Source organism: Propithecus coquereli, unplaced genomic scaffold (genome assembly GCF_000956105.1).
Source record: "Propithecus coquereli isolate 6110/MARCELLA unplaced genomic scaffold, Pcoq_1.0 Scaffold137, whole genome shotgun sequence".
Lineage (NCBI taxonomy): Eukaryota > Metazoa > Chordata > Mammalia > Primates > Indriidae > Propithecus > Propithecus coquereli.
Window position 1 is genome coordinate 6,250,355 of NW_012137969.1, and position 22,198 is coordinate 6,272,552.

The 22,198-nt window shown below is 44.9% G+C and overlaps 1 protein-coding gene across 1 annotated transcript in view; it reads right to left on the minus strand.

Moving 5' to 3' along the window:
• The window catches only part of EIF3B (eukaryotic translation initiation factor 3, subunit B), a 26,111-nt gene extending 4,397 nt beyond the window's left edge, over positions 1 to 21,714 (minus strand). The window contains exons 1-14 of the mRNA XM_012639058.1: positions 21,143 to 21,714; positions 15,674 to 15,866; positions 13,749 to 13,868; positions 13,360 to 13,417; positions 12,751 to 12,879; positions 12,308 to 12,465; positions 9,622 to 9,753; positions 9,475 to 9,541; positions 9,005 to 9,051; positions 6,741 to 6,951; positions 5,046 to 5,118; positions 3,851 to 3,973; positions 2,063 to 2,141; positions 1,073 to 1,211 (exon numbers count right to left, since the gene is read on the minus strand). Of these exons, the coding sequence (XP_012494512.1) occupies positions 1,073 to 1,211; positions 2,063 to 2,141; positions 3,851 to 3,973; positions 5,046 to 5,118; positions 6,741 to 6,951; positions 9,005 to 9,051; positions 9,475 to 9,541; positions 9,622 to 9,753; positions 12,308 to 12,465; positions 12,751 to 12,879; positions 13,360 to 13,417; positions 13,749 to 13,868; positions 15,674 to 15,866; positions 21,143 to 21,644 (2,031 nt within the window). The 5' untranslated portion in view covers positions 21,645 to 21,714. The remainder of the gene's footprint in view (positions 1 to 1,072; positions 1,212 to 2,062; positions 2,142 to 3,850; positions 3,974 to 5,045; positions 5,119 to 6,740; positions 6,952 to 9,004; positions 9,052 to 9,474; positions 9,542 to 9,621; positions 9,754 to 12,307; positions 12,466 to 12,750; positions 12,880 to 13,359; positions 13,418 to 13,748; positions 13,869 to 15,673; positions 15,867 to 21,142) is intronic.
• Positions 21,715 to 22,198: the final 484 nt, after the last annotated feature.

Here is a 22,198-nt window from a genome sequence, read left to right on the forward strand (position 1 = left end):
ACTTTTTCACAGCAAGACTTCTCCAATGGAGGAAGCAGTGCTATAATTTACACGCTAGCATCTCCTTGTTGAGACCGGAACTTTGGGAGGTGAGTGTTTGTATTTAAAACCGAGTGATCAACAGTTTAAAAGGATATTTTTAAAGCGTCAAGGTAGGCCTCACAGCGGTGACAACTGAACACATCTGGACATAGGCCATGGCCAACATGTCCTGATCTGAATGTAAAGATTTCTACTCAAGACACTGTTTGCAGTGATGTCTGGGAAGCTGGTAGTCCTAAAAGTTCATTATCTCATGAAACAGAATTGCCTGAATTTTTGTTGTTGTTGAGACAGGGTCTTGCTCTGTCGCCCCAGCTGGAGTGTAGTGCTGTGTTCGTAGCTCACTGCAGCCTCAAACTCCTGAGCTGCAGTGATCCTCCTGCCTCAGCCTCCCAAAGTGCTGGGATTACAGCACTGTGACCCACTGCACCGAGTCAGACTTTCCCTCATTTGATTTCATAGGCTCTATTTGCATGGACTGGTTTCGACTACCAATATCTCAATCAATTTTAAAAAACAGTCATTAAATACAAAAAGAAGCCCTTAGCGAACTAGACCACCGTTAGGGAATAACGAGAGTGTGATTGAAGCTAGAAGACACTGTACTGAAGGTGGTTTGTACTCAACAAACTCTGATACCAACAGAGCAGAGATCTGAACTTTCTGGTTACAGATCTTTGTTGAGACTCTAAAGGAAATGACTCCTCGTCCCAGAAAAGCACCTGTGCACAACATGCTCACCCCTTTTCAGGGGTCTCTGGGCCCCAGGATGGGACCCCTTCCTGTGAACACATGCTGCTCCTGCACACGGCTCCACCTTTTCTGCATTCCCAGACTGCTTCTACTTCCACTGACAAAGACAGAGACGACGAGTCCAAGAGTTAAAAACGGAAATGTCGAGCTTTTTCTGACAAGATTGGGAAGTGGGTCGGTGCCAGGCTTGGCACTCCTTCCCTGGGGTCCTAAGCACAGCACAAGCCCAGCACTCCCTGGGTTCATTCTGTGGCCAAGGCTACACGGGTCCCTGTACCTTATGGCTCCACCAGGACACAGAGGTGACAACGTAACGCCCAGTAGGGTCCCACTCGACGTCAGAGGCCATATAGTGCTCTGCAATGTTCATGACCGTGCAGTCCGAAGTGTCCACAAACGCTAAGGCACCGTTCATACTGCAGAGACAAACCCAACAGTCTTCACAGAGACGCACGTCTCCCCCGACACCCCACCCTGCGAGAGGCACTGTGCTGTGAGGTCCCGAGGGAGATGCCTTGTGGTCTCAGGTGTCACCCAAGCTCTGCCTCAGCGTTCTCTTCGTTAACATGGAAATAATCATGGCAATAATTTCATAAGGCTATTGTGAAGATTTATCCAATTATGACACAATGACTACCACGTGTGTCTGCTACTCCTGTTCTTCTGACAGGAAACATTAAGAGGCTAAATAAGCCATCAAAAACATAGTATCAGGAGTCCACAATGAAGCAGGGGAAATTTAAAAAAAGGATACTTTCCTAACTCCAAGGCAGATGCTGTAAGTTTTTTCACAATTCCTACACGTTCTGTTGGAATGGCCACAGAGCAGGGGTGCAAGGGAAGGCCGAGTTTACGTTCTCATCATTATTACACCACAGTAAGGAAGTCTCACAGCTGTCTAATTAAGTATTTTTCCTGCTAGAAGACATGGGATTGATTTTACATGAGGGTAACTGGATTGCTGGAAAGCTACTTGGTTAACCACAAAGGAATTACAACACGCAGACATGTCTGCTTGGTCACAATCGGCCTGTCCTGGCCTAAGTCTTGGGAGTATGATGGATACACTAGGGTATGACAATGTCCCGTCTATGGATGCTGGGATGATCCCTTCAACTCAGGAATACTCTCCCTACCAAGCTACCAAGAGTCTGGAGGAAGAGCAATGCTTGACCGTTCAGAGCAAAGCATGAGACACGGGCTCCAGGGCCAGGACTCCACTGCAGCAGGCAGAGAGCCTCTCACGGCCCAGACGGCAGAAACCTACCTCCTCAGACCGGCCAGCACAACAAACTGCCCCTGGGGGCTCCAGAAGATGGTGTTTGCTTGCTGCTTATCGAACATTCCTGGAAGAAAGGAAAGCGTCCATGACTTGTCTTTGTAAATGGCTCTACAGTCAAGGTGGAGCCAAGACTGAAGGACGTGGCAACAGGTCCACACAGGCCCTACAGGTAGATCTGAAAACAGACTCTGAAAATAATTTTAGAAAACCCACCAGTAAGTGCACCGTAAGTTATGACCCATACTTAAAATAAAAAAGGAAAAAAGGAGCAGGGGTTATTTTTAGAACTGTGATAGTATTTTTTTTATTTCACAAGGTAATTGGAAGAAGAATTCCCTTTACAGTAATCCCTGCAGTGACTCAGGGAGAGGACTGTCAGATATGTGACCCCAGAAGAGCCACTATCCTAGCGACACAAACGTTTTTGTAAGTCACATGTGCTCATAAGAACTTACGTTCTGAAGGGACCCTGGACAGAGCAACTGGACAGGTATCTCAGCCCTCCCTGCGTTCCAGACAGTTAACCTGGGGGGGTCCTTCTCAGCCGCAGTAGCTACAAAGCATGGGGCCGACTGGGAGAGGGGAAGACGTGGGAAGGCAGATTTCACCCTGGTGGGGGCAGGTTTTCCAAACTTGCCCCATGAAAACATACATAAGCACACAGCCCCAACAGCCACAGAGACAGGATAACCCCAGCGTCCACAAAGGTGTGTTCCACAAAATATTCAGAAGGCAGAGGTACTTTTACTTACTATCCATTTTATGACCTATATTATAAACGGGATACGAGTCTGTAACTGCTCATATTTTTATATCAGGGAATTAATAATGCAACCAATTCTGTGATATAGCCAACTGATTCTACCACAACAACTGCTAACTAAGCTCTAGCAAAGTGAAACTGAATTCTTTACTGAATTATCTTGTGAAAATGTGTTGCTGAGGCACACAAATCCCTCAGGCACTGGGATAGACCACGGCTATGTGAGCCGGGCTACGGTGGCCAGTCCTGTGTGAAGGACCAGCAGCATGTGGAACATGGCATGAGACTACGTACAGCTGCCACACGGACAACCAAAATGCTTACGAAGCAGCAACAACGTTCACTCAGTCCCACTGCACCCGCCAGTCTGTACCATGGGCAGGACACAAGGACAAAAGAGTGAGAACAAAGTCCTCAGGGAGCCTGCCTGGGCAAGGAGTGAGGACAAGCATTGCTGTGAGAGGGGAGGGCCCCTGGGCCAGCCTGAGAATGAAAGCGAGCCCCTCCGGGGAGGTGGAGCGTGGCTGGGCCTCAGCGCCCACTCACTCCTGGAAGCAGGGCGGCCAGGGCAGCGCACACCACATGCCACAGCTCTGCAGCACACCTGGCAGGCAGGTCACAGGGACACGATCCAGACTGAGGGGTGGGGCACAGGCCCACAAAGAAGTGAACCTGAGGCCCAGAGACAGCAGCAACAAGCACAAGATAAAAGACTTCCACTCAAAACAAGGGCACAGAATGGCAGTCTTAGAAACATAAACTTAAATTAAGGGCCCAGTGGGAGCTAGAGGGAGCCTGAGTCCTTTGTGAGGTGAAACGCTCCCTCAGGAGTCTTCACCATCCTCATCACCACTCGGCTGTGTCACTTATGCCCGGGGGGATTTGCTTACACATGAATTCAGGCCTGACCAGGGGGTGTTCCAAGGTCAATCCTACAGTTGCTGTTGGGCAGTGACCATGTCCTGTCATCTATGCTGACTTGTTAAAGAGAGAAGGGCCAGATGACTTACTGATAAGCTCGATCTTCCCATTGTTTTTGACATGGTAGAAAGACACAGATATCCGCGGAGCCTCTCCATGTAGCACAGCAAACTTACTCCCATTTGGCTCCCAGGCAAAGGCTATGATGGTTTCTATAATCAATAAGAGAGTTAGCTCCCTGTCTGGTCGGTCATGAATAAAACATTCCTGATCAATTAATATGTTCACTATTTAACCAGAGAAATGCTTCCATAATATTTCAAATTCATTAAAAAGGACCACAGACCAACCAACAGCAAAAAAGGGCACACATTACTAGTTTCAAAAGCAGCCTATTCCACTTGTGTGAGATGCCGCATGTGGAACTCTGTTCTTGGCAGACCAGGACTCTCTGCTTCCTGAGTCACACCACAGAGGAGCTATGGTGAGCCCGAGGTCTGTGCAGCCTGTGGACACCCCCCTTCCTACACTCAACATTGCAGCTACAGTAGGATCCTGTGACCTCCTCAAAGGTGCGTCCTCTCTTTCTACCGTGATAGGGTGCCCAAGTCCCACCCTTTCTCCCCTCTCTACTTCCCCTTCTCCTTCTCTTCATGGCAAAACATAAAACAAAAAGCCTAACAAACAAAAAATAGGCAGAAACACAGCACTGAACAGTTTTCAGGAGTCAAAACGACTAGTCTTGAGCAAGTAAAGTGAAACTAGCTTTGTAAAATATAACGAATGTATTTTTCCACTAAAAAGAAAAATCAATACTGCACACAGCAAGTAACGCGTTCAGGAACGACCAAAACAAATAAACATATATTCTTAGAAGTTTTTAAAAAAAAGCTCCATTACACTGAGAACATCTGTTCTGTGAGATGAACCACGCTTTTGCTGCCTGCCCCTGAACATGGAGTGAAAACCTGTTCCTCATAAATTCTCTTGAGTGTGGAAAATGACTAGACCTCGCTTCTCGGCTAGAGATCACAAAGGTGTCGGGGTGGGGGAAAGTGGGGCATCTCCAATTAGCAGTTGGAAAGATTAAGATATTGTTAGAAAGTATAAAGAAAATCCTAAATTTATAAACATGTTCTGTTATTTAGAGATGTTGTTCATGGTGAGAGCTCAGAGTCTTAGCCATGTTACTCAGGCAATCGATTCAGACTAAAGTTTTGAAAACCAAGTGCAAAACAGCACATAAGGCCCATTCAACTATAAAAGGACTAAAAGAAAACTTGCCTTTCATTTCAACCACATCGACAGGTACCTGTTTTTCCCTCATTCGGAAAATTTCAAAATTTGTTACAACACCCTGTTTTAAAAAAAAAAAAAGGAAAGGGGTGACATTCTGAACATTGAAAGTAGGAGAAGGCGGCTTAAATCAAAGGACATCTTAATAATTTAATAAAAGATTAATTTTGTATACCCATTAAACACACACAGACATTTGGAGTGATTAAGATCAAGTACTCTGGCCGGGCGCGGTGGCTCACGCCTGTAATCCTAGCACTCTGGGAGGCAGAGGCGGGCGGATTGTTTGAGCTCAGGAGTTCGAAACCAGCCCGAGCAAGAGCGAGACCCCGTCTCTACTAAAAATAGAAAGAAATTAATCGGACAACTAAAAATATATAGAAAAAAAAAATTAGCCGGGCATGGTGGCGCATGTCTGTAGTCCCAGCTACTCGGGAGGCTGAGGCAGAAGGATCACTTGAGCCCAGGAGTTTGAGGTTACTGTGAGCTAGGCTGACGCCACGGCACTCACTCTAGCCCGGGCAAAAGAGTGAGACTCTGCCTCAAAAAAAAAAAAAAAAAAAGATCAAGTACTCCAATGCTGGTAGAGATGTGGACCGGCACAATCTCCACAGGGGACCATCTGAAGATGCCACTGTGTTCACTCTGATCCAGGCCCTACTCAGGCAACCGCCCCAACGGTTATGCTCATGGACAAACGAGTCCAGGGGTCCTCACTGCAGCTTATGGGCCAAAGTTCTCAAGTGCCCTAAAGGTCCACCAATAGGGACTAGGAAACTATCTCGATGCAGTGCAACATCCCGCAGCCGTATCTTCCCGAAGTACTCGTGCCAAAATTCAGGTGCTGCACTGCTCACAGCAGCTGAAAGGTGGAAACGACCCAAATGTCCGTCAATGGATGAATGGATAAACTGTGCTCTATCCATACCACAATGTTATTCAGCCTTAAAAAGGAAGTTCTGACACCTGCTACAACACAGATGAACTGTGAAAATAAAATGCTCAGTGAAAGAAGCCAAACACAGAAGGCCACATCCTATGTACCTCCACCTATATGAAATGTCCAGAAAGGGACATCCAGAGAAAGAAATCGGTGGGTATAAGGAGCTAGGGGCTGGGATGCAGGGAGTGACTGCTAACAGGTGTGGTGTTTCCTTGTAGGCTGATGAGAACATTCTGAAATTAGCAGTGGTGGTTGTACAACTTTGTGAATATACTAAAAGCTGCTAAGCTTTAAAAGGGTGAGAATTATATTTGCATAAAAAATTTTTAATGTAAGGAGAAGAGGAATATTTCCATTAGAAGGAAAACTTAGGCAATTTTTTGATACGGTAAATATTAAATGATACAATCAAAAAAAGTCTAGATGCAGGCAGAACTGTGTAGAGTATGCTTTTTGTGCTTAGAAAGAAAATAATATACTCATTTAACTACCAATATAGAAGCTGGATGTATGGAGATTTTACTGTATTCCCTTGTGAACTCTAAATGTACATTATCAAAAGTTTTACTAAAAAAGAAATAAAAGATCCTCGCTAAGACTTGTCAGCTGTATCAGGTAGGTCTCAAAATAACCCACAAACTTGAACCAAAAAAAATCCACTAACATCCTTTAAAAAATATGGTAGCTACTTTAGAGCTAAGGATAAGGAATATAACGTATTCCCACTGGCATCTACTTACCTGGGTACCTTTTGGAGTCCTATCTACTTTAACACACAAGTAATCTCCATTCTTTTGCCAGTGTAGCTTGCAGTCCACAACGTTAAACAGATTCCTAACTCGGATCTCTTGTCTGCTAGGGAGCTGCATCAGGGTTACCCTGGCTGGAATATCTTTGTCTTCAGGCACCCAAAAGGCTATTATGTTACCACCAGGAGACCAAGAAAAGTCTCTGCAGAACAAAGAAAATAAAATGTTATGCAAAGACTAAGTGATCATAAATTTTAATATTGAAAAGCAAAAGAGAACCAAAAAACTCATTTGCTGAATAAAAGCTCAATACTGGTGCACTAACCACCACTAATGGTGGCAGTGCTGACGTTACTGAAAGCTCGCTCTGCGCGACCCCCCTGTTCTAGGCACTTGATGATGTGCAGCTTTGCTTGTCCTCGTCACACCCTGGCACTACTGCACTCACCCTGACAGTGAGTAAATAGAGACAAGAGATGCTGACAATCCCACCCACTGTTAATATCAGCATAGTAGATCCAGTTACATGATATCTAAAGATTAGTCAAGGTGCAAAAGTGGGGAAACCACAAATCAAAAAGTGTAAGGAATGAGAAGAATTCACGTCAAGCCCTCTACCATGTTCACTGCTCTACAGGACAGCTGCTGCAATGGTGAGTCCATACGAGAGAAATGGCTTTACACGTGCTACCTTCTCTTTGCTGTGCATTTACTGGGAACCAACATCCTGGTTTTATTTTTAATTATAAGCCATAATTTTGTGCAAGAATGTAAGAATAAAAGGAGCAAGAAATGCCAACATCCTTGGACTGCTGGCAGTTCACTGCCATGGTATCAACCGTCTCTGAGAGCTTTCAGATAGAGATGTGCCCATTCTCCCTTGACAGTGTAAATGAGCTATAATTCACTGAAGACCACCCAAATCCTACCTCATAGACCACAAGTGACAGAGAAACCGTTCAACTAAGTGAAGGCTCCCCAACCTCCTTAAAAGGCTGGAAACACCCCACTCATCCGGTTTCTAGTTCAAAGATGAGATACATGAAATGAAGCAGACCCCAGACTCATTCATGTGTCCAGGAAAGGGGAGACACTGAGAAGGCTGAGAGGCCCACTACTAAGCAGCCTGGTCAGCAGCTGGTGTGGGCCTCCTGTGCCACCCTTTCTGTTCAGAACAAGCATGCACTGCTCATCCCAAATGTTTAATAACTGAGTGCTAAAAGAGGGGGAGCAAATAAAGAAAACCAACTTCAATGGACAGTGTTTGTGTTTCCCCCAAATTCATATACTGAAATTCTAACCCCCGAGACGATGGCATTAGGTAAGGCCTTCAGAAGTGATCGGGTCATAAGGGTGGAGCCTCATGAATGAGATTAGTGCCCTGATAAAAGAGGCCGCAGGCCAGGCATGGTGGCTTACAGTATAATCCCAGCACTTTGGGAGGCCAAGGCAGGAGGACTGCTTGAGGCCAGGAGTTTGAGAACAGCCTAAGCAACATAGTGGACCCTGTCTCTGCAAAAAATAAAAAAAGTTAGCTGAGCATGGTGGTGCATAACTGCAGTTCTACCTACTGGAAGGCTGAGACAGGATTGCTTGAGCCCAAGAGCTTGAGGCTTGATAGCATCACTGCACTCCAGCCTGGGTGACAGAGCAAGATCCTGTCTCTCAAAAAAAAAAAGGCCAGGCATGGTGGCTCACGCCTGTAATCCCAGCACTCTGGGAGGCCGAGTGGGCGGATCATTTGAGCTCAGGAGTTCGAGACCAGCCTGACCAAGACCAGCCTGAGCAAGAGCGAGACCCCGTCTCTACTAAAAAATAGAAAGAAATTAGCCAGACAACTAAAAATATATACAAAAAATTAGCTGGGCATGGTGGCGCATGCCTGTAGTCCCAGCTGCTTGGGAGGCTGAGGCAGGAGGATCACCTGAGCCCAGGAGTTTGAGGTTGCTGTGAGTTAGGCTGACACCACGGCACTCTAGCCTGGGCAACAGAGTAAGACTCTGTCTCAAAAAAAAAAAAAAACAAAAAAAAAGTCCCAGAAAGATCCCTCACCCTTTCCACCAGGGGAGGTTAGAATAAGAAGCTGGCTGTCTATGTGGAAATAGGCTCTCACTAGACACCAGATCTGTAGGCATCTTGGACTCTGGGACTCAGGAACTGGGAGAAATAAATTTCTGTTGTTATAAGCTACCCCATCTATGGTGTTTTGTTAAGCAGCCTGAACACAGAGATACTGACTTGATGAGAACACTCACTTTATTCCAGAGATCTTCAAACTCTTCTTGTCCAAAAGACCCATAGACTGCCCAAAAAACACAAGGGTTACAGCTGAATTGAACCATGCCAATGTCTTGACAACACATACAGTTTTTTTAAAAAGGACACAACAGACTCCAATGTGAGTATGTCTAGGGAGCAGCATAAGCACAGAGCAAACAACTCACCCACAGCTGAGAAACCCAGTGCTAAAGCCCCTTTCATCAACTCCCACCCTGAATTCCCTGTGGCTGCAAGGGTGGGGCAGGTATGACTCAAGAGCACAATTCAGAATATGAAAACTTAAAACAGCACAAGAAACGGGCCTTTACCCATGCATATATTAAAGCTCTGCCTCCTTTTAACTCTCCCATAAATTAAGGAAAAGTACTATACCCTTAAGCAAAATTACTGAAGACTACAAGCAAATGACAGGATAGTGTGTTTTTAGTTAGTTAAAATCACTTACAGGAGTTTCATAGATGCTAAGGGTATCAAGTGTCATTCTGGCAAAGAATTTACCATCATGGCTCCACCTAAGAAGAAAAAAGAAATGCCAGGCTATTTCAATTAAAAAATAAAAGGCTACAGGAGGTCACTGCACTGGTCTACTTACTTAAAAATAGGCCAATGGGCTGAGCTTTCACAGTGAAAACCTCTCTTCTTGTGCCCAGTAAGGATGTCCCAGATGATTATGGCTTGAGGGTCATCCTGAGTGTCCATTAGGGGGCTAAAAGTCACCAGGTATCTACAAGAGAAAGGGGAACACGTTGTGTAGCATCTCTTCCCATGTGAGAAGCACAACTCCACATGCGCGAGTCTCTGCCCTACTCTACAGGAGAGGAGGCTCGGCTTCGGCTCAGATAGCTTCAGGTGGGCACAGGCACAGGATACTGCCAGGAAAAGCAGTCAGGACTCCTGGAACCAGCACTTTCTCCAAACACAATTCCCCAAGAATGCTCATCAATGGGCAAGGTCCCAGGAGATCCCACTGGGAAGTTCGGAGAAAACCAGCACTTCCATGGCCTGAAGCACTCATTCACTCTTGGCATCGGGGTGCTGCCAGAGTCACAATTTTGTCACCAAGATCAGCACACAGAAAGATCAAATGGATCCCAAGCAAAAGTCTGCTGAGTGGCCAGAGGGCAGAACCGTGTGGAATTCTCACTCTACCTTCCCCCATGTTTAATTAAGACTAACAAGGTAAAGAGAGCAGATGGTCACACATGACTCAAGTGTAAGTCTGACAAGAAACATCTGTGCTTGGGGGCTCCTCCCAGCAATTGTTTACATACCTGACTGCTGTCCTGTCTAAAGCCATAGCACCTGTTCCCTTAGTTCACATGAAGTGTGAATATCCTAACCCAGACTGCCCTCTTAGAACAATGGGAGGTAAGAATGCAGAAACAAATACAGTGCCTTCAATGACTGCCTCTTTTCCTAGTAGGATCTGACATCCTGATTAGCTAGATTAAAAATGATGGCTTGTGTCACCGCCACCCAGAAGGTACTACTAGAGAAACGTTTGATTAAGTGGTAACTGCAGAAGAGATTTTTCACGCTGCAATTTACATAACCAAAGCATTCATTCATCCATCCATTCAAGCATTTCACGTGTCAGGCATTTTGCAAAGCACCAGGGACGAAGTAATGAATGACAATCCAGTCTCTGTTCTTGATGTGTAAACAGATACATCCTAATTTAATGTGGCAAGTGTAGCAACCTAAACAATGTCTATGGGAAAACAGGTGGAACTAATTGCCTGAAGGCTTCACAGGCAATAAAGAAACACATAAAACTTCATACACCTGAATGTTACCTCGGCACCGAGATCTGGCTAAGAGTCTCTTTGTGAACCCAATTTTAACATACTGCTGCTGAAATGAGAAATATGAATTATTTTGTACCAAAAATACGCAAAATGCCTGGGAATTAACGGGTACTCTAAGAATACACTACATAAAAACTATTTATCAAAATTAAGAAATGTCCGTAAGATAGAACTTACGGTTTACAGGAAATACACGGATTAGAGGAACTAGTTAAATGATACCTCGAGGAATCAGACAAATCTAGAAGGTGAAACAGTTTACAGAACATCTGGTCCTTCTTAACAAGTCAATATGAAAACAAGACAAAAGAGGCTTAAGACACAACTACTAAGCACTTATACCCTTGCTTGGATCCAGGTTTGAACAAAGCAGCCGTGAAACCTGAATATGGGTCAGCATGTTAGATGTCACTAAGGTTGTAAGACATGCAGTTAGGTGTGATAAATTGTGACTATGCAGGAAGACACTTTTATTTTGTAGCAATGCATACTTTTATAGAGATGTCTATCATTTACTTGAAAATATTTAAAGCAAACGTGGCCAAACAAGAAATCATTAACTGTAGGTAATTAGCGCATGGATTTTACCATAGTATTCCCTTTCATTTCTGTGTATGAGAACATTCGTATACTAAAAAGTTCAAGAGAAAAACAGGCACAGCATTAATGGGAGTAGCACCAGGACAGAGGGGGCCCCACAATAAAGCAAGACCACACAGCAACACGCTGGAGGACAGACAGGGCTGAGACTGGAGTTGCTGGAAACCCACGAAGGTCAGAGGTGACCCCCGGCAGAGAGAGGGCATCCCAGGCAGCGAGCACAGAGCACACACAGGAAGGCAGCCCCATGCCTGGGTGGGGCCTCCTCCAAGCTTTCCACACACTCATCTTCTCACACAAACCTCTGCCACATGGATTAAGACACAAGAAAAAAGCCTTCATAAGAAAAATTATCTGCCAAACATGTGACCTTGGACTAGATCCAGAACTGAAGGAAAATAAATATTACACAGGACATTACTAGATCAAGTAATAAAGTTAGAATAGGGTAATACCTCAAATAAAATATTAAATCAATGTTGAATTTCCTTAAGTTGGTGACTACACTGCGCTTATACTAAGAGAATCCTATTCCTAGGAATATACATTTACCCCTAAAGGGACTTGATACTCCAACTTACTCCCAAATTGCTCAGGAAAAAAATTTATGTACATATATTTGGAGAGAGGAAATGATAAAGCAAATGCAACAAAACGTTAACTGGAGAATCTGAGTAAAAAGTATATAGTGTAAGCTTCATTATAGAACCAGCAAAGAAAAAAAAAGTATACAGGAGTTCTTTGTGCTCCTCTGCAATTTTTTCATTTAATTTGAAATTACCGCAAAATACAAAGTTTTAAAAAATTATCTGTAGAAGACTGGCATGAGGTGAAAAGAAAGACTCCGTTTGCATTTTTCCAATAGCTTACCTTTCACAAGGTGAGAAATCAATGAGCTGAACCCCTTGGTGGCTGAATCTCTGGATTTGCTTGAATTTCTCTCCCCCCCAAAGAGCAATGCCTCTTTGATGAAAGGTAGCTAGGTAGGTGCCCTTAGGAGACCAACGTACATATGTCTCTGTCCATCTCTGCAGAAAAAGGTAGTGCCAACATTAATACAATAACAAAAAGCCAAACACCAAGACCTCTCCCATAATGAAGCTATTCCTTAAGCTCTTAACTGAAACACCTAAGAAGGCTATTCACTTCTCATGACTTATTTCAAAGCCAGATGAATAAAAGATATTCTCAAAGTAATCTCAAAGAAAATGAAACTTCACCTGCTCTTCATCAGTTTCTGATGGAAACAAAGTTCCACTGTGTTAAGAAAATACAGAGAGGTGAGTCCCCCCGCCACAACAGCAGATACACACCGCTCTTTCTTCAATTGAGACCGGGTCCTTCACATCATTCCAGAATATGGAAGTGCGGTCTCCACTCTCAAAAATCACACTGTATTGATCTCTGCATTCTGCCTCTTCAAGCCAGTAACGTAAATTCCCCTTTAAAAAAAAAAAAACAGGGATATAGTAAAATTTCATTAATTGTAATCAAAGAAAGCTCATCACTACTATTGCTCTTAAAGATACAACAAATTCAGTCAACACCTTAACTCCCTTCAAGGAAGTCATAACCCCATGTCAAGACATCCAGCATTTCTTTTTTTTTGAGTCAGTCTCACTCTGTTGCCCAGGCTACTGCTGTGGCATCAGTCTAGCTCATGGCAATCTCAAACTCCTGGTCTCAAGCGATGCTCCTGCTTCCGCCTCCCAAGTAGCTGGGACTACCAGGAGGTACTACCACGCACAGCTAATTTTTTCTATTTTTAGTAGAGACAGGGTCTCACTCTTGCTCAGATTGGTCTCAAACTCCTGATCTCAAGCAATCCTTCCACCTCGGCCTTCCAGAGTGCTAGGATTACAAGTGTGAGCCACCACACCCAGCCCTAGCATTTCTTTTGATGCAGATTTAATACAACTCACCAGGTCTTTGAAAGGCTGCTTCTCTGGAATATCCCATTCATCACTAATCGTCATATATCTAGAAAACAAAAACTACTGAGTAATATATACCTTAATGACTAGACAAGGGGTAGCGGTTGGTGGTCCAACCACAGGCATTGCCTCACTGCTCCCTGTCCACCCCAAATAAAGTATGGGAAAAACATGAGTTTTGATTGGCATAATAACTGGTGAAGGGTGCTCCTGCCAGAAGTGTGCAGCAGGGATGTGACATGGCCCTGCGGTGGTCTGCAGGGATGTGAACAATCTGAAAGGCCACCAGCACCTGCTGAGAAGTGCCAAGTCACCCAGTTGCAGGCCAGTCACTCACGTGTCAATGTCTGCTTTCTCATGGCCAAGTCTGAACTCACTTGTCAAAATCTGTGAAGAGGTTGACCCGGAACGTGTGCTGCTTGTCAAGCTTGTAGCCATCAGCATTTTTCACAGCATCCACGGCATGGGCAGGAGATGCATATTCTAAGAAAATATACCTGAAGGGAGGAAGGGCCATTTGCACAAGTGCAGACTGCAAGATCTTCACACCCAGACCTCTCCACAGCAGCAAGTATCTGACTCATCTTACTGCCACTGCCCGAGGCAGTCAAATTGAGGACAGATCCATAGCCAAGAAAAAAGACAAGGTCTCACTCCTAAGCAAGGAGGAAGTCCTAACTGGAAGATCCGAAGTCTCTAGCTTTCACAATCATAAATTACATAAATGTTCGTCATTTTGATTGTGATGATTTTATGTCTGCACATGTCAAAACCTATCAAACTAGACACTTTAAAACCATGCAGGTTTATTGTATGCCACTTATCTCAATAAAGCTGTTAATCTACAAAAAAGTCTAATATTGTATATCATAAGCAAAATTACAAAGGATCTCAGAGGATGTTTTATTATAACTAAACGTATAACACAAGCAACTGCCGGTCAAAAAGAGGTTACCCCTCAACCTAGTTCCCAAAATAGAAAACGTCGGCAGCATTACTTACATTTGTTAATTTTCTAGAAACTATTCTACCTTAATTTAAAAAAACAAACTTTAATATCTTCTCATTCGTATAAAAGAAAGACTGTTTTGTCTATACTCAAAGGTAGGTATTTACATGATTTTTTTTTTTTTTTTTTAAAAGACAGGGTCTCATTTTGTAGCCCAGGCTGGATTGTAGTGGTATCATCACAGCTCACTGCAGCCTCAAACTCCTGGGCTCAAGCAATCCTCCCACCTCAGCCTCCCGAGTAGCTGGGGCAACAGGTGTGCACAACCATCCCTCACTAATTTTTTTAATTTTTTTTGGAGAGGTGGGGTCTCCCCTATATTGCCCAAGCTGGTCTAGATCTCCTAGCCTCAACTGATCCTCCAGCCTCAGCCCATCAAAGTGCTGGGATTACGGACATGAGCCACCATACCTGGCCTTTACATGAAATTTTACTGGAGAAAAGTCTGACAAGACTGTAGAACTTTCATCTACTAGTGGTAGGAGTATAAATTAGTAACAATCACTCAAGATCATAATATTTGATGAATGTAGTGGCAGCGAAGATGAGCATTTCATACAACTCAACAATTTCACTCCTAGGTATGTAACAAAGAAACTCTCACACTGTACGAAAGGAGACAGGAGACTGTTCCTCACAGCAAAACACTAAATGTCGACAGGAAAACAAATTATATGAGAATAGAATACAACAGCACTTAAGATGAAGGAATTAGAATCATGCTATCAACATGGAAAACCTAATACTGAACCAAAAAAAGTAAGCTGCATACCTTAGGCTACCATTATTTTTATAAGATGCACCATTAGCTAACACTAAGGAAAAGAGTTGCTAATTAAGCAGTGGCACGACGCTTTCACCTAGATTGTAGGAAGCACCCCCTTTTCAGCAACGTTAAGATGTGGGCAAAAAACCCCACATCAGAATCAAAATTCTGCACGCAAAATTTTCCTGATGTTCTGCCAGCTTCCAGAGCTATCAATGCCTATTCCTAGGTGTATCTTGTGTCAGCTACCATTCTGATGGCAGACTTCAACATCACGCTCTCATTTCTTAGCAGTCAGCGGCCAACTTGGAACCACACTGCAATTTCCTCCTCCCTCTGATGATTCCAGGACTAATCGTGGCTCCTGAGAGCTTCCAGCTGAGGGTGACCTGAACAGAACGGGGCCAAACTGCCATGGTAAGGCATGCGCTGCATTCACAGTGAGCTCCTGCCACACACGACATCATGCCGTGCCCAACGCCAAGAAAAATACAAATGAGACTTCAGTGATGGGAGAACATACTCACCCTTTTGTCTTCCCATCTTCTTCAGGATAAAAATCATTTGTGATTTTCCCAAACTTGGAAAAGATCTTGTGGATGACATTTTTGAGTTTCTCAAGCCGGTCAGGTCCCACCTGAGGAACATTGTCCACCACAATCACTGAATCGATTCCATCTGCTTCCTGGGGCCGATCTCTGAGCACATCTCCCAGTAAGTCTGCACAAGAGAGAGACCTGTTAAATGACCTTTTGTACCAAGAAAAACATTAATATGCTCAGCGCATTGAAAAATGTCCAAGAAGCAAAAAACAAATACACTAATCTAAATGCTTTCTCTGTGAACAAAGCCCTAGTTTGCTTCACAATTTAAACGTGAAAGAAGTGGGAAGACTTCAACTCCTCCCATTCATTCCCTTTGACTGAAAATGTAAACAGTCAAAATATCCACTGACTTCTGGCAATAATGGAAGATATGAAGAGAATTTAAAAAAAAAAACTTTAATAATGGAAAATGCAAGTAAAGAAGAAAATCAGAAGAATATCCAATACTAAGTCTTTCAGAGATCCCTAGATTTCAAAAACATCTAAGCAAAATTGCATCCCAATGCCAACTAAAACTTTTTACAGAAGGTTTTAACAAACAAGTAAATATTTAAGTTCTCAATACATTCATGGAACTTTTGTTTTAGTGAATACAAATTACTAGAACTTATTCAGGGAGGAAAGTATCTCTTTAGTGAATTGGGATAGAAAATAATAAAGAGGAAAAGAAACATGTCAAGACGACACACTTCTCCCACCCTCCTATTCCCAGGTATTTTCATATTTTTTCAGGAAGTGAATTAGATGGCCTTTCACAAAGGAATTGGGAAAAGAATCAAAGGGTTGGGGGGGTACTGCGTGGGGTAAGCTTTCCCTGATCTCTCTCTAGTGCAGACAGCCCACCGCCAAAACAACCCCTTATCCAATATTCTTTATGTAAAAAAGCTCTTAAGGATAAAACAAACTGTACTATAGGACAGAGGGAAAAACCAAAGTGTTTTTCCTCCTTTCACGCACTACTCAACATAACACTTGTAACTACCGAAAGGGGGTGGGGGGTTCCCCCACACCGAGCAGTTTTCCAGGGAACACCAGCTGGGTGTCCTATAACTCAGTTCAGACACTGCCTGGAACTGGTGTCAGAATCCACAGGTTGGAGGTCCTAGTCCCAAAAGAACAGCCCCACTTCAGACACCAGTCGCAAGCAGTAGGTTGTCACCTGTACTTCTGACCAGCAGGCTATGAACCAGGGCTTCACTATCCACTCCTCAGGGTTATGGAACTCATGAAGAGCCAGATGGAAGAGATGTGTAGGGCAAGTGCCCAGCACTCCATTCAGCTATCTGGAAGCCTGTCCTTTTGGGTTTTTAGAAGACTTCACTATGTGGCCGCGATTGATTATATCACTGGCCACTGGTATCATCTCAACCTTCAGCCCCTCTCCCTTTCTGACCCTCTAATCACACAGTTGGTCCCCCTGGCGAGGAGCCCCCAGCCACCAGTCATCTCTTTAGCCTACAAAAAGACACTAATCACTTTGGAGATTCCAAGGTTTTTAGGAGCTATGTGCCAGGAACCAGGGGCAGAGCCCAAATACATATTTCTTATATCACGACAGCCTTGTTGGAAGACAACATCAGGGAAAAGACAGGCATTCAAACTAGGAGACTGGATAACATACAAGGTCGTGAGTTTATTTTTTTAAGAGATGGGGTCCTGCTATGTTGCCCAAGCTGGTCTGGAACTCCTGGGCTCAAGCAATCCTCCTGTCTCAGCCTCCCAAAGTGTTGGGATTACAGGTGTGAGTGCCACACCTGAATTTAATTAGCAGTAATTTTTCTTTCTTGGTGGTACAATTCAACCAATGGTGTCTTTAATTCGATGAAATGCCTCAAGGGCTGTTAAAAGCCATCACATTTATAGACATTAAGTCTGTCAGTGCTCAGGACAGTGCCTGGAACAGTCAGCAATGTATTACTGTTATTTCCATAACTATACCCAAAAACTCAAAACATATTATACATTATGACATATATATATATGTCACCTTTTAAAACCCAAAACTTCAGTACTCAAACTTAAGATTGCTTTATTTGCATATGGTCAGCTGGGATAAAAAAGGAAGGACCAGTGTAAAATAGATTACAAAAAAGAAACACAAGAGCAACAAATACAAAGGGGTCCAGGAAAGCAGACCTGAGGCACTGGTGCTCCAGGCGACTCAATGTCATCTGGGGCTCCCCACCGCAATTTCACGTGAGGTTGTCCTAAGCCTCGAGACTTTTGCCATAAAGCTCCAGTGCCAATAAAAATACCTGACTACCTGCTGGAGATGGGCATATGGGAGGTAAAACTGAGTAACAGATGAAATAAAGCAAATCCCAACTTTCTGACATAAATTCTGTACAAATCCTAAACCCAATTATTTATCTTGCCTAGCAAGCTGTAAAATTACAAGGCACTGGGTTAGAGCTGGAACTGAAAGACATGAGTAAATACAGCCAAGATGAGATTACAAGGAAATTTTAAAACAAAAGCCAAAGAATGACTTGTTATACATGTATCTATTTGTTCTGGAACCTAATTATCACTCTAGAATTTCAGCATGCTAAATGTGACAGATGTCAGAAAACATTCTTTGCTACATATTATTCTCAAAACTTAAGGTGAGAGCCAGGTGCGGTGGGGCCTGCCTGTAGTCTCAGCTACTTGGGAGGGTTGCTTGAGCCAGGAGTTCAAGTCCAGCCTGGGCAACATAGTGAGACCCTGTCCCTGAAAAAAACAAAACAAAAAAAGTTAAGGTGAATTCTCTTTACTTTTGAATGTTCGAAATTTCCCATAATAAAAAGTTGAAAAGCACTTTCAAAATGGAAAAGAAACTCTAATTTCAAGAGGCAAGCCCTGTCATAAACAATTTTTGATTAATTCCAACACTTCCAGGAATAGTATTAAAAATGTTACCTTCAAAAATTGTCACTTAAATTTCAAAGATGCTAAAATTGAGACTAAGCAAAGAGGAAAAAAGCAAAAGAGGCAGTGAGGCAGATCACAGCAAAGTCAGACATCCTTGCTCCCGAAACTGTAGGCAATTCTTGGGCTACCTTTCAAGCATAGTTACCATGCAATTAAGTGGCCTGGTGAGCCTGATCTGAATTTACAAGGCTTATAATGAAAAGTTCAGCTTTTATACAAACGGTGGACTCCTTCCCACAAACTCAAAGTATCTAGTCTGTATGAATATGCCCACACCTAGGAGGGGAATAAATGAAGTAACCACACCATGAAGAGATACATCTCAATTATTAGCAGCCCAAGCACAGGGTACTCTTGGCTCATGGAATCCCAGTAAGTCTCCAGGAAATATAGAAGGAAGCAATTCTCAAAAACTAAATAGCAAATATAAAGAAAAAGCACATTTAATAAGCCAAAAAAGAAGACATTTAGTGTCAAAATCTTGATCACGCATCTGTGTTTTGCCAAACACCAAAGGCAGTTGAAACCTTAAACGATGATTACAGGTTAGGATGCTAACCTGTATCAAAGAATAAGGAGGCAAGACAAGAACTCCAGCCAGTCTCTGGAGGGCTAAGACTCAGTCCCTTTTGGAAAGAATGGACACACTGTCTCATGCTCTCCTTCCACAGCACACTCTGACCCTATAAGGTAGCCCTTTCTCATAAACACAAAGCCTACCTGAGCTACTAACCTCAAAAGCCAGGGGGCTGTAAGAAAACTGACAGCTTACTGAGTTTTAGTTCCTCAGGACCAGGTGCCTCAACTGTCATTCTGGCTAACACTGCACACCTAGGACCACACGGGCTCCCAAGGACCCACAGCAGTCACCCAGCCCGGCCAGCCTTGTGCTCATGTTAGCACCCTCTGACTGTTCCCAATTCTGGAATTAATTCACATGTTAGAAATATGTGAATTAGATGGGTTCAAATAATGTTTTTTTAAAAACTCAGGCCGGGAGCAGTGGCTCATGCCTGTAATCTTAGCACTCAGGGAGGCCAAGGCAGGAGGATTGCTTAAGTTCAGGAGTTTGAGACCAGCCTGAGCAAAAATGAGACACCGCCTCTACCGAAAAGAGAAAAATTAGCCGGGTGTGGTGGCACTCGCCTATAGTTCCAGCTACTTGGGAGGCTGAGGCAGGAGGATGGCTTGAGCCCAGAAGTTTGAGGTTGCTGTGAGCTAGGGTGACACCATGGCACTCTAGCCTGGGTGACAGAGAAAGACTGTCTCAAAAAACAAATAAAACCTCAATTGCAGAATAAATACCCAAGGGCTCAAAATGAGTGTTAAACCAAAATTTCCATTTTAAAATATAAGAAAAATTAGTGTGGTAAAAAGAACACTGATTTGGGCAGGAGTCTGGTGGGAGTTCTCGGCAACCGGCTCCAACTTAAGGGACACATTTCCTCAGGGGTGAGAGGCTTAGACTAGATGCTCCCAAAGTCATCACTAGTTGTGTTTTCCTGCTTTTCATGTTAAAAATGTCTTGTGTTTATGAAATAAAGCACAACATAACAATGGTCACAGTAACTGATAGCCCCTTAAAAATATGTTCAAATTAAAAGTTGACAACTCTAGTTGGTTCCCTAGATTTTCTTGGTGTATCACTGGCTACTTCTGTTAACGGTGTCTTTACTTTTCCCACTTTGGTATTAACTTAGTCAATATGCAGAGGAATTGGTTGATGGAGAGTTAAAATAGCTAAAAACAAATGAAACCAGTTACCACTAGACATCACTTTAGGAGAAAAACTCTCCCAGGCAGGAAGCAGAAATAATGTGTACAAATGCAAGCAAGGTAGAAACTAAGGCAAAGCGAGCTGTTATCAGCAACAAAAAAACTTTAAAAAAATAATCTGCCAACGGAAAGATGGTGGTCTGCCCTACAGACTTAGAAAAAAAAGGAGAACCAAACAGGAATTTGACAGCCTGGCACTGTCCCACTGGGGAAGTCTCTGGAGGCAGACACTTCTGTGGGGCAAGGGGACAAAGTCACCAGGCACTGCCACAACTTGTTCCTCCGATCCAGACCTTTGAGAGGTCTGGCTGGTCAGCGCTGGGGGCATGCAGACCCGCAAACCTGAGGCCTGGTCCTTGTTTTTGCTCTACCCCCAGCCACAGCGGAGTGCATCTGCCCTATATACCACTCTCCCAAATTTCTGGTTGCGATGCAAATGCAAGTGACTGCTCCCGAGCTAAGCTCCATCCTGCCCGCCCACTTTCTTTTTGGAAATAAAAAGGGAAGTGCCAGAACATCTCTGCTACACTCGGAAACAGCAGACAGAAAGTGGTGACCCCTCTCTCGGTGACTTCGAGGAACCCATGGACACCCCTGCTGGAACTTAGGCACGAACTGCACACAGCTAAACATCTGTTAAGTCCAGGGAACCTCAGCCACGCTCACACGCCGCTCGCTGACACCACCCTGGCCTTCCCTCACCTTCCTCGCTCACGTCGTCCACGAAGTCCTCGGGGTCGCTGAAGGAGGGCTCGTCCGCGTCACCGTTCTCCACCGCCCGAGGCTCCGCCTCCGCCGCGCTGCCCTCGTTCCTGCCCGTCTCCTCGGACGACGCCTGGGCCCGGCCGTCGGCGGGCTCGTCCCGGGCCTGCTCCCCCGAGGCCTCTCCATGCGTCAGGGATGGGGACTCGGCTTGCGACCCGGGCGGCTCCTCGAAGGAGGGCAGCAAGGACGACTCGGACGGGCCGGGAGCTGTCTCCCCCGCTGTCTCCACCCCGGCCGCCGGCTCGGCCCTTACATCGGGCTCCGGCTCGGCCTCTGCCACCTCCTCCTTAGCGCCCTCGGTCCCCGCCGCCTCCGGAGCGCCGGGCCCGGCGGGCCGCGGCAGCTCCTCCGGCGGCGGCTCGGCGGGAGGCTGCTGCTGGCCGGGCTCGGCCCGCTCCTCGGCCGCTTCGGGCACCGCCACGTTCTCCGCGTCCTGCATGGGCCCGACGAGGCCTCCTAGCAGTGCTCCGCCGCCGGGCTTCCGACTCTCCCAGGCCGCACCGCGCGCCGCGCCGGCTACAGCCGAGCCATGTGCGTGCGACCGGGCCGGCCGCACCGGGGCTGCGCGGGGGGAACACCCACGCCCTGGTCCCTCACGACGAGCCTGGAAGAGCTCAGATACGCAAAACTGCGTCTACGAGTGATCAAAATGACACTTTGGTGACAAGAAAGTGCGCAATTCCATTCACCAAAGTTCTTTTCGTCAGTCAATAAACTCACTAGGAGCAGCAACTACCCCATTTGTGGTGGGAGATGGTTCCGTCCAATATGGCCGCGGTCCCTTCCTCTCCCATCGGGCGATGCGGGGAAGGACTGAACTATTTGTGGCGCGAAGGCGCGTACCAGAAATCATCTTGGTATGCAAGAGAACATAATCTAACTGAGAAGTTAATACCATAGAAAAACGTAAGCTCAACAAACGATTGCTTGCGCCACCTCAGCCTTCAACCAGACCAACGGTTTACCTCACATCGGTAAATCCCCCCCGTACAT